The sequence below is a fragment of the Budorcas taxicolor genome, chromosome 11, assembly GCF_023091745.1.
Source record: "Budorcas taxicolor isolate Tak-1 chromosome 11, Takin1.1, whole genome shotgun sequence".
Taxonomy (NCBI): Eukaryota; Metazoa; Chordata; class Mammalia; order Artiodactyla; family Bovidae; genus Budorcas; species Budorcas taxicolor.
The window spans coordinates 50,843,418-50,858,226 of NC_068920.1; the positions used below are offsets into that span (position 1 = coordinate 50,843,418).

The 14,809-nt window shown below is 48.2% G+C and overlaps 1 protein-coding gene across 4 annotated transcripts in view; it reads left to right on the forward strand.

Annotated features, from left to right (window-relative positions):
• ILRUN (inflammation and lipid regulator with UBA-like and NBR1-like domains) overlaps window positions 1-13,470 on the forward strand; it is a 99,441-nt gene extending 85,971 nt beyond the window's left edge. For 2 of the 4 annotated variants that reach the window (XM_052649307.1, XM_052649309.1), the window contains one exon: window positions 13,240-13,470. In XM_052649307.1, the coding sequence (XP_052505267.1) occupies window positions 13,240-13,275 (36 nt within the window). In that variant the 3' untranslated portion in view covers window positions 13,276-13,470. Of the gene's footprint in view, window positions 1-7,284; window positions 7,471-13,239 lie in introns of those variants that run through there. The other 2 variants (XM_052649310.1, XM_052649308.1) reach the window with 2 other exon arrangements.
• The last annotated feature ends 1,339 nt before the right edge of the window (window positions 13,471-14,809 follow it).

Here is a 14,809-nt window from a genome sequence, read left to right on the forward strand (position 1 = left end):
TTTTGCCCCTTTATGGCTTTAGGGACTGTTGTCCTTTAAGTCTGTCGTTGCCCTGGCCTGGGTGGAGGTGGGGGCTTATTTTACAAACTCTGTAGGATATTTAGAAATAGCATTTGCAAGAACCACGGATAAAAGTTTCTCATTGCAGATTATATCCAAGACTGTTGCCTATAATGCATTGAGAATGTCGCATTTGGACCCCAAAGAGAAATCACAGCCTCCTTTTCTTCTTAAGTGAATCAGAATCTTATTCAGAAAGCACTTGTGTGAGTACTAGCAAGTCCTCCGGTAGCATATCTGGCTAAAATGGAGTCAGCTCTGCCTCTGAGGACGCCTTAGAAATGGGGTGGAGGATAGACAGTCACCAGGAAGGATTTATCGACACATCTGCACTAATGTACAAATCAGTGTACATTATTGAATACGGAGACTTGAAGGATAGAAGTTGTCACTACCAGCTAGCAGTTCTCAGTACAGTGGGGGAGATGAAACACTCATGCCATTCAGTCCAGGTGAAGTGTGAATTTGGTCGGTAGGGCACCGCACAGTCAAAATGTATGATTTGTGTGCATGGCTGGGGGCTAGTTAAGGCAGAGATAAAGCAGAGATGGAGCTGCTGTAAAAGCACAGATTTGGAAAGACAGGAAGGGTGATGATAGCAGAGCAGTTGCAGTGCTGGAGGCAGAATACTGAGTAAGCGGGGTGTGGTCAGGAGTGGGGAGGGTGATGTTCAGCTAGTTGCGATGTGTTCCTTTAGATAAAAAATTTGGATAGAATAATTACAATGGCTCTGAAAAAAATTGGGACCATAGTTAAATGGATATCTTTAAGCAGGAATCATTCATAATTCTAAGCATTTGTGTTTGGCTTAAGAATATAGATTTATTTATAAGGCAAGACTGCTTAAGGTTCTGAAGGGCTGTATTTGACCAAGTGCTGAGATCAAGGAGAGACTAGAGTTATTTTTTAACCATTCCTTTGTGCCAGGTATGCTGCCAAGTACTTTACCTGTATCATCTCATATTTTGATAAGAAAACAAAAGCTCTGAGGGGCTGGCTTGCCCCAGTATCACACAGCTAGTGAGGGACAGACTGGGATTCCAATCCAGGTGCCACATTACTGAAGGTATTAGTAGATGAGCTTGGGCTTTGCTTAGATCTTCCTTTGTTTTGTTTTTTCCTGTGATCAAAAGCATTAACTGAGTTGATGACCAGTATTATCAAGGTGTGAAAGACATAAAAGTTGAAGAAAGAGGCTCTAATGTAAACTGGGCATTGCCTGTGGCATTTTTTTTTTGGTGGGGGGTGGAAGAGTTCCTCTATTTGTTGAGTCTTTACAGTAGTGATTTCTGTTTTTAGTTGATAAAAATAAAACCTTTTTAAACTCTCAGGGTGCACCAACCATGTGGTGTTAATAATAAATAGCCCCCTTTTATTTATGAATGAGTGGAAAGACTGAGATAGCCCCCTAGGAATCTAGAGTTAGAGCAGGGGTATTGAGTTCACCCCAGGTGCCATCTTCATTGGATAGGTAGGCGGAGGACCTGGCACCCTGGCATCAGGGATCACTGAGTTGGCAATAGATTTGATTTACTCTAAAGGAACTCCCTGCCTGCCCTGAAGGCTGGAGAGGGCATGATGCTCTGGGAAGCCCATGACCACAGTTGGAGGAGACCCGTCCAGTTTCCTTCTGCTTCCATAGTTATAGTTTAACTTGCTAAGGTTGGTAGGATAAGATGAAAAGGTTGCTCCATGCACCTTCTGTGAGGGCTGGGTAGATAACATAATGGCACGTCTCTCAGTGCCAGGAGCTGGACGCCCCGGGAGCCCTTCCCCTGCCTCCCTTGAGTAATGCCAAGCTTTCTGGACCCAGCGCTCTGTGCTGTGGGCAGGGAGTCAGGGAGCTCTGGGTGGGAATGTCTGTCCTAGCTTCATCCCTCAACATCCAGAGGGCCTGGGCCCTCCTTGTGTGAGAACTGTCAGAGGGAGTCAGAAAGGTAAGTGTGTGCTGACCTGCTCCAGGGATTCATCAATCTGACAGCCTTTGTTAAAAATTGGCTGGCCTCATTATCAGCTCAGTTGTGGCCGACCTGTCCCAGGTGAACAGTCAGACCAAGTTTTGGTGAAGGTTAGGTGTTGTTTTAATGAACCCTTTTATTTGATTCACTCAAGAGCCTGTGAGGACAAACAGTCACACTGTTGACTCAAGGCTCGTCTTGCCATGCGCTCTAACGGTGACTCATCTCTGGAGGCTGGGGTAGCTTCTGTTTGGACAGTGTTAGATAGTAGCAGAAAACAGTCTACAGAGGTGTGGAAGGAGAAAATAGGTCCTGTTGAAATTAGATACTTCTTTTTCTTACTTGACAGTAATTTTTAGAATTTCTCAGTGTTTTTTAAGAAGGCCTTATAGAGAGGAGCAAGATACAAACCATATGGCCTTATTCAGGGTAGCTGGAAGTATGAGTATGACTGGCCGAAACCAAGGGCCTGCTTTTCGGGACAGCCCAAGTGCTTGCTTGCTTTCTCTAGCAATTGAGTAATGATTTGCATTGAAGGAGCTGAAAAGAATCTCAAGTTCATTTATTCATTTTGTTACTTGGACTATACCTCTTATTTTGTGTTTGTTCTTTTTTTTTTAATGTTTGGAGCTGCTGTTTGTCATAACTCCTCCTTTAAACTGATTACAGCCTGAACCACTGTTATTACTTCCGCCAAGTGCTGGTTCGGAAGGAGAAACGTGTTATTATCTTTGGGGGAGGCTCCTCGTGCACTTCAAGCGTCAGCCAGTGCCGAGTGCCATCTGCCCTGCCTGCCCACAGTTTCCACCTGCTCCTCTTTCTCTCTCTCTGACAATCACTCTTTAGGATATCTTGGATCTGGAGCTGAAAAAGTTAGTCTACTATTATATCAGAAACCACCTTTCTTCTAACCTACAGCAAGGAAGAGCTCGTTTCTCTCTGCTCAGGTGAGGGTTTAGAAACGTAGGCAGAGGATGAGATGGTTAGATAGCATCACTGACTCAGTGGACATCAATCTGAGAAAACTCCAGGAGATAGTGAAGGACAGGGAGGCCTGGTGTGCTGCAGTCCATGGGGTCATAAAGAGTCAGACAGAACTTAGCCACTGAACAACAACAGGAGGTTTACAGGGAGAAGTTTAGAAAAGGCCAATCTGCCTTATGGGCCTGAGGGTGTAATGGCTTATGGATCTTATTATCTGCTTTGAAGTAGCCAGTCCAGTCAGTGTAACATAATAATAAGAAATTATTTAATGGAATTGGGCCCAACATTTGCTCGGTTCCGAGGGCACTGAATTTGACCCATAGGCTGGCAGTTGGTGTCCTTAGCTGGGCACCGGCGGTGGAGGACAGCACGGCCTTCCTGCTGCCTCATGCTTGGGGGCAGCCCCTTTCCCTGGGAGGTTTACAGACGGCGCAAAGAAGCCGGGAGGAAAGCTTGTGTCACTTGATGCCCTGTCCAGCTGTGCTCTCCTCTGTCGAGGGGCAGCTAGCAGAAGCACGCACCCGCCCCTCCCCTGTGGGGGCCAGTGGGAGCGTGGTAGTCAGTTATATAAACTCATTGAGCACTTACTCTGTGCCAGGCACTGTGCGGAGGGCTTTTTAAATTTAATTTTTGTTAAAATTATCAGTGTACATAGTGTAAGGAGCTAAGTAGTTCTACAAAGTTTATTATAAAAACACCAGTCACCTCCCTGCCTCCCAGCACCCAGAGGCAGAGGCAGCAGTCTGACATCCGTTTCTTTTAGTCCACACAGCAAGGCCATGATATAGGCTCTGTCATTATCCCTGTTTACAGCTGCTGAGACTGAAGGCACACAGGTTCCATGGCCTGCCCAAGCTCATGCAGCTCGAAAGTGGTAAAACCAGGATATGAACAAAACCAGTTCTTTTTGACTCCTGAGTCTGCTTTCTTGACCATCTATTGCCTTACTTCCTAGTTACAAATAGTATTCAAGTACATATTTTTATTGGCTGAGCTTACAGCTGGGGGCTCAGAATAGCATGCTTTCTGTGGTACACTGCTACATTTCAAATGAGAATCAAGCCAATTATTGACCAGATATTATGTGACTTCTCTACTGCTAAACCCCTCTCTCTCCACAAGCTGCTATCTCTGGTGGCTACAGAAATCAGCCTCACTCTCTCCAGCCTCCATAAAGGGAAATGATTCCCTGGAACCTCGTGGTCACTTGGATATAGATGTTTGGTGACACTGAAATTTCCTTTAACTCACTTTTGTAAGAGCAGCACCTTGTCCGTATTCTGTGACTGTGGCCAGAAGATACAGTCTGGAGTTTTTTTCATTTTCCTGTAATGAATCTAAAATCTCCCTTTGAACATAATATTTTAAAGCTAGAACATGCTTAGGGCTGTCTTCCTCCCTTTAAAGCCAGATTTTGTTTCTGCAAAGGCTATCTGGACAATGAATATTTTACAGTTAGTATGAGCCCTGAAGTGGAAGTTTACATGGTTTGTTGAAGACCAAAGTGGGTAAGAGAAGGTAGAAGGAGAGGAAGTTGGAGGATGGAAACCAGATCGTAGAAGGATTTGTGGATCTTTGTGAAGCTTGGGCTTTTGCCCTGAGGAGCAGAGGTTGGAACCATTAAAGGATTTTGAGCAGAGGGGTGATGTGATCTGACTTCATGTGGTGAAAGATATGCTCTGACACTCATGTGGAGAGTACAGGACAAGGATAGAAGCAGGGGACCAGTGGGGAAGTTAGTGCAATCATGTGGGTAAAGAGAATGGGCACTTTGTGTCAGAGTGGTAGCCAGATAGGTTGGAGCAGTGATCTGTGTCTGCGTCTGCTTTATTAGCTAGAACGAACAGGATTTGCTAGAGTTGGAAGCGTGGTGTAAGGGGGAATAAACGGTGACAGGTTTCGGCCTGAGCAACTGGAAGGGTAGAATTGCTCTCCATGGAGAGAGGAAAGGCTGTGGGAGAGGTGGGCAGAGATCAGGAACTCCATTTGGAATACATTGGAGATTTCTATAAACATCCAGATGGAGGCATCAGGGAAGTTGTTGTGTATCCAAATTGGTAACATGGTTTAGGAGAAAGGGTTTGGTGGAGATAACATATTTGGGAGTCATTCCATATGGATGATATCTGACACTGTGAGCCTGGCTGCCGTCCACAAAATGATGAGTCTGTGTTGAGCAGGGTTCTCTCAGCCAGCTGAATAAGACTGTTGGCATTTTAGGTCAGATGAGTCTTCTTTTGTTGCAGTGGGGTACAGCTCTTATGCCCTCTGAGATGTTCAGTAACATCCCTGGCCTTTACCCACTGAAAGCCAATGGCATCTCCCTGGCCCCAAGTGTAACAACCAGTAAGGAAGTTGTCACTGACTTGCTCACATTCACTTGCTCAAATGACTTGCTCAGATTGAGGGTGGGCAGTGGGCTGGAACTCAGGGAACCCAGTTTGAGTCTTATGTTCTAGACTACATTATGCTGAGGCCTGCTGGCAGGAAGGAAAGTTTGTTTGCTGTTCTCTGAAGGTAGTCTCTACACTTCTGTCTTGTGGTAGAGACCTTCTTGTTCATCTTCAGGAGCACAAAAGAATTCGTGGCCAAGGAGAAAGCAGTGCCTGGCAACTGAGGAAACTGACCCAGTTTGCTGGCAGATTAGCACATTTTGTACAGAAGAGGTTTGCTAGGAAACTCTGGTTTAATGATATTAAGATGATTCCCTTCTGAGAGCCCAGAAGAACCCGTAAAGTCCTCCCAGCCTTGCTGGTGTTTGCATTGGCATGGGTCATACGTGCATTTTAAAAATAAGCAAACACCATGAGCTTTAGAAAATGTCTTTTGTTGTTTGTAGCATTACTATTTGAGAATAAAAAGTTACTTCCAGGAGCTCTCCCTTTTGTACCTCAACAGCTTCAAAGCTGAACGTTCAGCTCCATCTTCTGTGCTTTGGGGCTCTGAGCATTGTTTTAGGCTGAGCTGACACTGGGCAATCTTGTAACTGAAACAGAGCTAGTGTTCCCATATTTTCACTTCAGTTGTAAGGATGTATTCTTTTCCCTATACTCCGAATTTAGCATTTTAATTTCCGATGAAAATTCTCAGAGTGGGACTTTCTCAGTTTACAGGTTCAAACAGATAAGTTTAATTCAGAGATGTGAGGATGTGCGCCGCGCAGGCGCTCTCGGCCAAGTCTGCTCTGACTCCAGCAGGACCAGGTGCATGATGTGAGACCCGTGGCGGCTGCACATCGGGGGGACCGTGTGGGCTTCCTTAGAGCTCTGCTCAGGGAGACCCTTGTCAAAACTGTGGGCATTCACCTGCAGAAGCTTGAATGTCCAAGGTCTTGGGCTTTTTGCTGCAATTTCACCACCTAAAGGCAAGTCAGAACTAACAGGGAGCTTTGGTATTTAGTTAATAAGGGACATGTCCTTGGTTGCTCGGCCTGTGTTAATCCTGCATAAGAATTTACTGTCTGATTGCATAGATGTAACTAGCTCATCGGAAAGAATGAGACCAGTAAAGATGGAGTATATTGAGTTTTGAGTGCTTTTGAATTTGAAGGAAGGAGAAGGCAGTGAGGTTTGGGAGTAGCCAGGAGACTGATACCTTGATGAGTGGTAGATTCATACTGAAACTTCATGGTGGCCCAGCGGTCGGGACTCTGCTTGCATTGCAGGGGCCTGAGTTCCGTCCCTGGTCAGTGAACTGAGGTCCCACATGCCGTGCAGCACGACCTCCCCCCGCCCAAAAAAAAGAAAGAAAGTAAAGTGATAGATTCAAACTGATTTGGAGGAAAAAGGAACCACATGCAGGAAGGCCCAGAGGCATTCACAGGCAGTGAGTGTTCCTGGGACACCAGCCAGCCTGACTGTGCTGAGTGAGGTGTGCTTAAAGAGGGTGGGGTGAATTTTGGAGGACAACCTTGGAAAGCCAAGCAAAGGAGAGTTCACGTTTAATGTGAAAGGAAACAAGAGCACCTGCAGTGCTTTTGAGCAGGGAAGTGGCAAGATGAAGCCAAGTATGGCTGAAGGAGAGAGAGTTTATTCTCCTTCAGTCAGCCAGTGGTTGTCCAGGGTAGGGGAGGTGATGCTGTGAATCCACTGTGAGAGAGGCGGGGGAGTACTGGGGCTTGAATGGAGACTGTGAGAGGAGGTGGGGCCCGCAGCCTCACCCCGGGCCTCCAGGCTCCCACGGGACGGTACCCGTGGCCACGTGGCGGGGCACTTGGGTGAGCTTTCCCTCCTTCTGGGCGTCCTCCCCAGTGAGACGCTTACCACTTCTCTCTTCTTTCTAGGAATCCCCTGTGCCCTAGGAGATGGCCATGAGAGAGCTCTCTGTCTGCCAGCATGCCACCTGGATTCTAGCACACTTGACATTACATGAGGTCTTGGGGGTTAGAATTTCAAATAGTAAATAGCCTTTTCTCAAGTCTTTAATGAAAGGGGAAGTCGAACTTAGCCCATATCCTTCATCTCCTTGTAGGATTTTCAGTAATACAGTTTCATTCGCAGTGATGTTTGAGTTTTATTCTTTATGGTGATTTTCCTGATCTGTCAGGAGGTAGGTGAAGGCTCTGAAGCTTGGTCCTCGGGAGCTTCGGAGGATGGGAGGATGAATGACAGAGGAATAATGAGGGATGCATGATGGAAGGAATGGGTGGGTGGATAGAGGGGGGATGGAGAAGGTCCCTAGCAGGATTGTAGAAGTTAGTTAAGAGCAACAGAAAAACTGTCTTATCGAGGTAAGTATAAAAATTGCTTTACAAGGCTTTTAAAACACCAATTCACCATACTTAAAACTGAGTTAAGCTTTTAAGTACAACTTGGACACAGAGGCTGTGAACTGAGCCTGTCCCATGAACAGTTTTCATGCATAAAAGTACATTTGTTTTCTTTTCTTTGGCTGATTCTCACACTGGTCTTCAGCCATTGCATCAAATACATCTTTGAAATTTTGAGGACTGTCGCATGAAAGTGGCTTGAACACCGAGGTTAAAGCGTCCACAGAAGTGCCCGTCGTGCTGGTCTGGCCCTGCTGCCCCACCAGTGAGCCGCCTTGAGTGGTCAGCACCTCTGGAGGGAAGGGCCTTGCTTTGTGTGCTCCCGGGAGAGGAGTCCTCACTGCGCTGCCCACTGCTGCAGCACAGACTCGACTTCTAATTAACGAGAGACAAATAGGTTCCGCCAGGGCTTGGTCAGTCTCTGGGCCTCACCAGCCAGGCCAGCCCCATGACAGTGCCTCACCACAGCGGATCTGCAGGGCAGGACCAGAACAGAACTTAGTATCAAGCCGTGTATTCTTCTGTGTTTGCATTCAGGGCACATAAGCAATACAAAAGAAGTGCTAGGTGGGCAAAGCGTTGGCTGGGACTGGCCCAGGAAGAGAGAGAGGAGGGCCCGGTGGTGTTATCTGATGCTGCCATCAGTACATACTGCAAGAGCATGCTATTTCACAGCCGTGCAGCAAACACTCTTGCCTTTTTATTAACCAGCATGAACCTTTTTATTTATTTAAATCACAAATAAAATAAAGACAGGTATGTGAAAGTTTCTGTGTTGTGATGCTTTATCTAAACCAGCTTTCATATAGGAAGAGTAACCCCAAAAGCCCTCGTAAGACATCCTTGTTTCATTAGGAATTTTAATCTTTTTTTCTCCCCTGGAAGGTTAAACAGATGGCTCAGCAACGCAGAGTATTCCATAGTTCATTCATTCATTTTACTGACACCTGGGTCTTAACTCTATGCCAGGCACCAATAAGTGGCAGAAACAGGTTCTGCCATCTTGAAAGGGCGACTTTCTCTTCTAATAGCACAATCTTCCTGCTGGTAAACATCAGTAAGTATTCCAGCTGGAACAAAACTAGTTTCCTGGGGTTTTTTTTACTCCTTTTTGGAAGAGTTATTTTGATTTCTGTGTAATTTTAGGAAGAATTTAAAGATATTGTAGGTGCCCATTCACATAAAATCAGTGAAAACCAAATCACCAGCTTTATCAACCATTGTGAAAAACAAATCATAGAGATAGTTTTATTTTTAGTTTTGCTTTTAGCCCCAGGCCCACAAGTACTAGATCTTAAATTGTCCTTTCAGAAGATTGTGATAAATGAAACTGAGCTTGTCTGTTTATGTCTACAAGTGTTCTCTTTTAAAAATATTTTAGGAGGTTAGCCAAATTATGGCTCACAATGGTTATTACCTTTCAGAAGCACAGTCAGGGCCCTGGCCCAGCTGCTGGAATCCTCCAGCTGGCCTGAGGCCAGAGTCTCTTCCCAGACGCCCATGAGCAGAGAGGCCCCTCCGTCTTAGCTGGCTAGTGTGGGCCTTGAGTGGTTTAAGGGGACTCACCCTCCCCGTTGCCAGTAGAATTGAGGTCCCAGGGCTCACAGCCATGACAGTGTCATCAAAAAGTTTAGGGAAGACTGAGGCAAACAGGCAGCACCTCAACCCCTGTGGACCTAAAGGCTGCCACTCCTTCATCGGGAGTGCTTTCTGGTCCCTTAGCAGATGTGGGGCCTCTCCCAAGAAATGCAGCTCTTGAAAAGCCATTTCTGCACAAGTTGGTCCTGGGTTTTTTTAGACCTGGAGAGTCAGATAGAGGAGTTCTCCGGGTTTTGTCATTCACACCCTCTATTAGCATGCCTAAATCCAGCCTTGCTGCTAGTGGTGTGGTGAGAGATGAGTCCTCATGGAGAGGAGGGTGACCTTCTGCATCAGACGCAGTGAGCTTTGTGACCATGCTGTGATGACCTCCTTCTCTGCTTGTTGGAGTTTAACTCTGGGCTCTGTGGCACCATCTGATGCATCCATCCCTTTATCTGTTTTCCTTATTCGTGGCACAGTGGCTGTAGAAGAGATGTCAGGGATGCCAGGCTAATGAAAATATTTGGCATTTGCTTTTCCCAGGGGTAACAGTTGAAGAGCCACTAGGTCTCAGGAGAGAGTAAACACTTACCTGCATTGCCAAACCCTACTTTTAGACGGGCGTTGGAGACATTAGCCACCAGAACCTGTTACACGGGGGTCTTGGAACTCCAGTGGAACCTGAAATGTGGATGGGCCTCTGGTTTCGAGTATACCTCCATCCCACTCTTAGGAAGGGCGCCTCATGCTTGGCCTCCTGCCATCAGACACCCTGGACGAGCAGCTCCTGGAACCTCCACCAGGCTTGCCGTGTGACTCGTGTTGCGCTGCTGTGTTCCGTGTGATGCCTGTAATCCTGCATGTGGGGAGTCTAGATGATCAAGTCGTTTTGAAATAGACTCAGCTCCGTCTCTCTTCCTTGAAGTGATGGTAGTTAATCTGGGGGAAAGGAAGATAGAGCTTTGTCTTCAAGCCATGTTTCTGTACCAGTTAAACGTCAACAACTCCAATATGCCATTATCTGGATGAAAGGGAATTAGGTGGCATTTTTCTCTCCAAAAGGCACACAGCACCTCAGTCAGTAAGTAGGTGGTCAACGAAAATTCTTAATCTAAGCTAGTTAAAAACCACACTGCATATTCTAAGGACCAGAGTCTTCAGGTGGAAATCTGAAAATGCCTGTATGTATACTCCTCTCTCTGCCAATTGCTTGGGATCCATTCACTTTATCTGTTATTAGGAATGCACGACCACTCCTTGGCAAAGTCATCAACTCCCTTCTCCAAACATTCCAGACAAGTCACAAACGTAGTGCTTGCTTTATAAAGGCCCACATGAAGTGTGTGACGCTTCCGTCTAGAAAGTAGTCTAATTTAGCTTAAAGGAGAAAAAAAATTCATAGAAGACAAAAGCATGTTTGTTTTTCAGGGTTTCTTTTCTCTGTGTGTGTTTTCCTGCACGAAGCCCTTTGAGCATTTTGTTGGTTCTAAATCTTACAGGGATCTAAGCCTTTGTCGCTCTCCTTGGATTGTTGTTCGTGAGTGAATGTTATCAGAAAGTACCGAGAGCAGCGTGTTTCAGCTGCTTTAATTTCCGCCTCTGGGGCGTGTGACCCTCCAGCCAGGCCCCACACCATGGGGTCTGAGAGCCCTCTGCTCGTCCTGCCCACACTTGACCGAGTGGCTGGGTCTGTGACCACCGAGGTGGTGTGACGGCCTCCACTCGCCTGCTGACGGCACAGTGAATTGAGGGCTGGCAGACCTGGCATTTGAACGACCACCACTCCACTCACCAGCTCTGTGCTCCCAGTCAGGTTGCTGCCTCACTTCTGTGAGCTTGGAGAGCATGCTCACCCCGGTTTGTCTGTGTGAGAATTCAGGAGAGCACTTTCACCTGCCCCAGCAGCCCCCGGCACGCACCTGGTGCTGTATCGTTGCTGGCCTGTCTGTCCCCCATTTTCACTTCTCCGGCAACACCACCAAGCAGCCCGAGACCTGTATCGGGTCTCTCGAGGCTTTTTATGGGAGAGGAAATAAAACGACAAAAGGCAATTTCAGTGTTTTCCACTCGGGGGGGAAGAAACTGAAAACTTGAATCTCATCTTCCCTATTCTTGGCAGCTTTGACCTCTGGTCTAAATAAGCATGATCAAAGAGTTTTGTTTTTGTTTTTTCTTTCTTAGAATATTGCTTTTCAGCCTCCTGAGTTAGGTACTTTGAGTCATCTCCTTAAATCTATAAGTTTAAAGGAGCAGTCTGAGATTTGAGGGGAAGGGACTTTACTCAGGGCCACTTGGAGAGCTAAGTGCAAAGCCAGGAGCAAAACCCAGATCTCCCACTTCTGTGGAACCCGCAGCCCACCGCCTTGGGAGCGAATGCGAGCTGTGTATCTCGAGCTAACCGCCCCCGGGGAGCCCACCCTCTCTGGGACCTAGGAGGCTATGACCAGATGGGTGCATGACCCGGATGCGTGTGCCCCCAAGCCTGGGTGGCTGTTTAGAAACTTGGTATAGGGGACTTCCCCAGTAGTCAGGTGGTTAAGGCTCCACCTTTCCATGCAGGGAGCACAGGTTCGATCCCTGGTCGGGGAACTAAGATCCCACATGCTGCACTGTGTGACCAAAAACAACAGGAAAAACTTGGTTTGGAAAGGCCAACATTCTTGTGACTTAAAAGGGTCTGATGCTGCAGGTGGTAGTCTGAGAAATACCTGTCTTCTTTCAGCTGTTAATTCAGTAGTACTTACTGGGTGCCGATAGGTGCTGCTCAGGGACAGGTGTGCTAGAGAGATGGCAGCAAACAGAAAGGGATTCTGTTCTCGTCATTGGCAACCCCGCAGCCATGCACTTCTTTGCATTTTTTTTCCCAAAGGAAAGTATCCTTTTTAAAGAAAATCAGATTCTGACCATCCATGTCTTTAACAAGCTAATGGTCCCTGGGCCCTGCTGCTTCTGAGTCAGCTTGGGGTGTCGGGCCTTTCGTGAGGCTGGTTCCCAGTTACCTTTGCCCGCCCAGGTCGTGGCATTGACCTGGTCTCTTCAAGGCGCAAGCTTCAGGGAGCAGTGGAACGGGGAGGCACAGGACATCCTCCAGCGAATTCATGCAGCTGCTCTTGGGGTTGGCACCTCTTCGCGTCTCGTTCTTAACATGAAGGAAAAGGGAGTGTGGTGCTTTGTCCACCAGCCAAGCAGCAGAGAAAATAAATGCCTTTGGGAATTAGGAACAAACCTTATCATCACATGGCCAGGGAGAGGCAATGTGAAGAGAACAAAGATCAGACTTGGGCTTGACTCTTGGCTCTGCCCTTTACTACCTACGTGACCTTGAGCAAATCTCCTCGTTTCTGCAGTCAGGTGGGCATAGCAGCACTCAGCCTGGCCTTGGGTGAGAGGTGACGACAGTGCACCACGGCCCTGCTGCCGCGCCTGTCCTGGGTGCCCGCTGGACGGCTGCTGCCTCTGCGCCGGTGTGTGCGTTGATACCTGTGTGTGTCGTCGGCCCACAGCGGCCTACATCTGAGGTTAAGGTGCAGAAAGCGGTGTCCGAGTATCTTTAGCAGAGATGTAAGGCGTTGTCAGGACAGAAGGAAGACTTTGTGTCCTGGGTGGAGGGAAGTTGGTACCAGTTGATGTGGAAGCTGAGAGGTGAGGAGTCTGCCCACTAGCCTGAGCTGTCTTGGATGACGTGTTTGAGGGATGATACTCAGCACCTTGCGCTGTGCCGGTCCGTGGCCTCCTGTGGATTTGCATGGCAGCGTCAGCCCTCGAGCCGTGTCTGTGCCTCGGGGCTTCCCTCTGGCTCACTGGGAACCGTGGGTTCTTCCACTTGGGTTGGTGGTCTCGTTGTCCCTGCTCTGTCTGCCACCACTGACTGTGTTCACTCTCTTCCAGGGGCTCCACGGGCCTTACCCCTTCGGCCAGTCTTAAACGGGGTCAGCAAGAAGAAAAACTAACAAAAGACAGAAGGCTTGACTCTGGGTGGGGAAGGGCACGGGGCTCCTCTGGATTGCAGACCACGTCGCACAGACCCCTGGCTCCGACCCCCGTCCTGGAAGAAGAGGAAGACGCAGAAAAGACTAGCTTTGAGTAAACTCAGTGTGCATGTGTGAATGCCGAGTCGCAGGAGTGGTGTTGAGGCTACCAAGAAGAGATCCATGCAGCCACTTTGGGCTTTGTTTGTTAGGTGTCAGTCTAACAAGTCACTAGGTTGCTCGGGAAGGAAAAGAAAAAAATGTTTAAATGGGGGGAAAAAAAGCCATCTTTTTAAACAAAAATTATTTTGCCTACAGACAGGTTGTAGTTTCGAGCACATGTTAATTGTTCCCCCCTCTTTCTCCACTTTTTTTCTTTTTTTTACCTTTTTTTTTTTTTTTTTAGATAAGGGATAACATGCTGTTTATAGAATAGCTGCTTGCTCTGGAAGCGATTCAGGTTAAAAGCTGGCGCGGCCTGCTTGGGGACCGTGCGGGTCTGCGCTGCAGGACGACACCTGCCTCCTGACTCCTCGAGTCTCTGACCCCGTTTTTTTTTAATGGCACCAGCCAGTGAATTACCACGCTTTTCCTCCTCTTTTCTCTTTAATCTTCTGTTGATTTACACCTTTGACATTTGTATGCGTCAACCCTGTGGCTTGTTAACCACCAGAACCTCTCTGAAGACCAGACTTCCCTGTGCGGCCAGCAGTGGAAGCCTGGAGGACAGAGCGCAGGTGACGAAGCCTCTGAGGCCGAGAGGTGTCCGCCTGCACACGCGTGTAACAGCTCAGATCACTTCCCTTCCCGGCGCCGGCACGCTCACCGCACGGCTCTCTCGGATGCTTGGCACACAGCGGCTCCTCCATTCACTCTGGGAGCAGTGCCTCTGTGCTGCGTGCATGTGTGCGTGTGCGCCCTGTGCACGCATGCAGCAGTTGGTGCTGCTCACCAGCGAGTGTGCAGCAGGCGGGTGTGGAGGTGCCCGTGCTTCTCTGTTGTCACACAGCTCCCTCCCCCGAGTCTCCCTGCCGTCATCTGGTGTGGTGTCTTCGCAGCCTGTTAGCAGAGGCTGTGCTGTTCGGGTATGAAAACGTAGCCACGGGAAAGGGCCATGCTTACTGACCGTGTGATCTTGGAGACCACGTTTTGCTGGGAATGAAAGGACCCCCGCCCCAAGCAGGATGCTTAGTGACTGGGAGGAGGCGGGCTCGGGGCGGCCCCGTGGAGCCCGGGGCGGATAGGCCGGCTGCTCACGGGAATGGGTGGCCCACAGGCACCCTGTGGGTTCTGAGCAGGCTGGGATGTGGACACCTCCATGGGGAGCTGGAACCAGGCCAGAACAGCTGTCTGCCAAAGATACAAGAATATGCAAAGGCCCTCTTCTCTTCTCAGCCCCTCCTTCCCTGAGTCTTGGTTGGTTTGATAGCCAGGATACGGATCTAGGGTGCGGCTGCTGGATCGCCTGCCTATTGCCACACGGCCCCCCT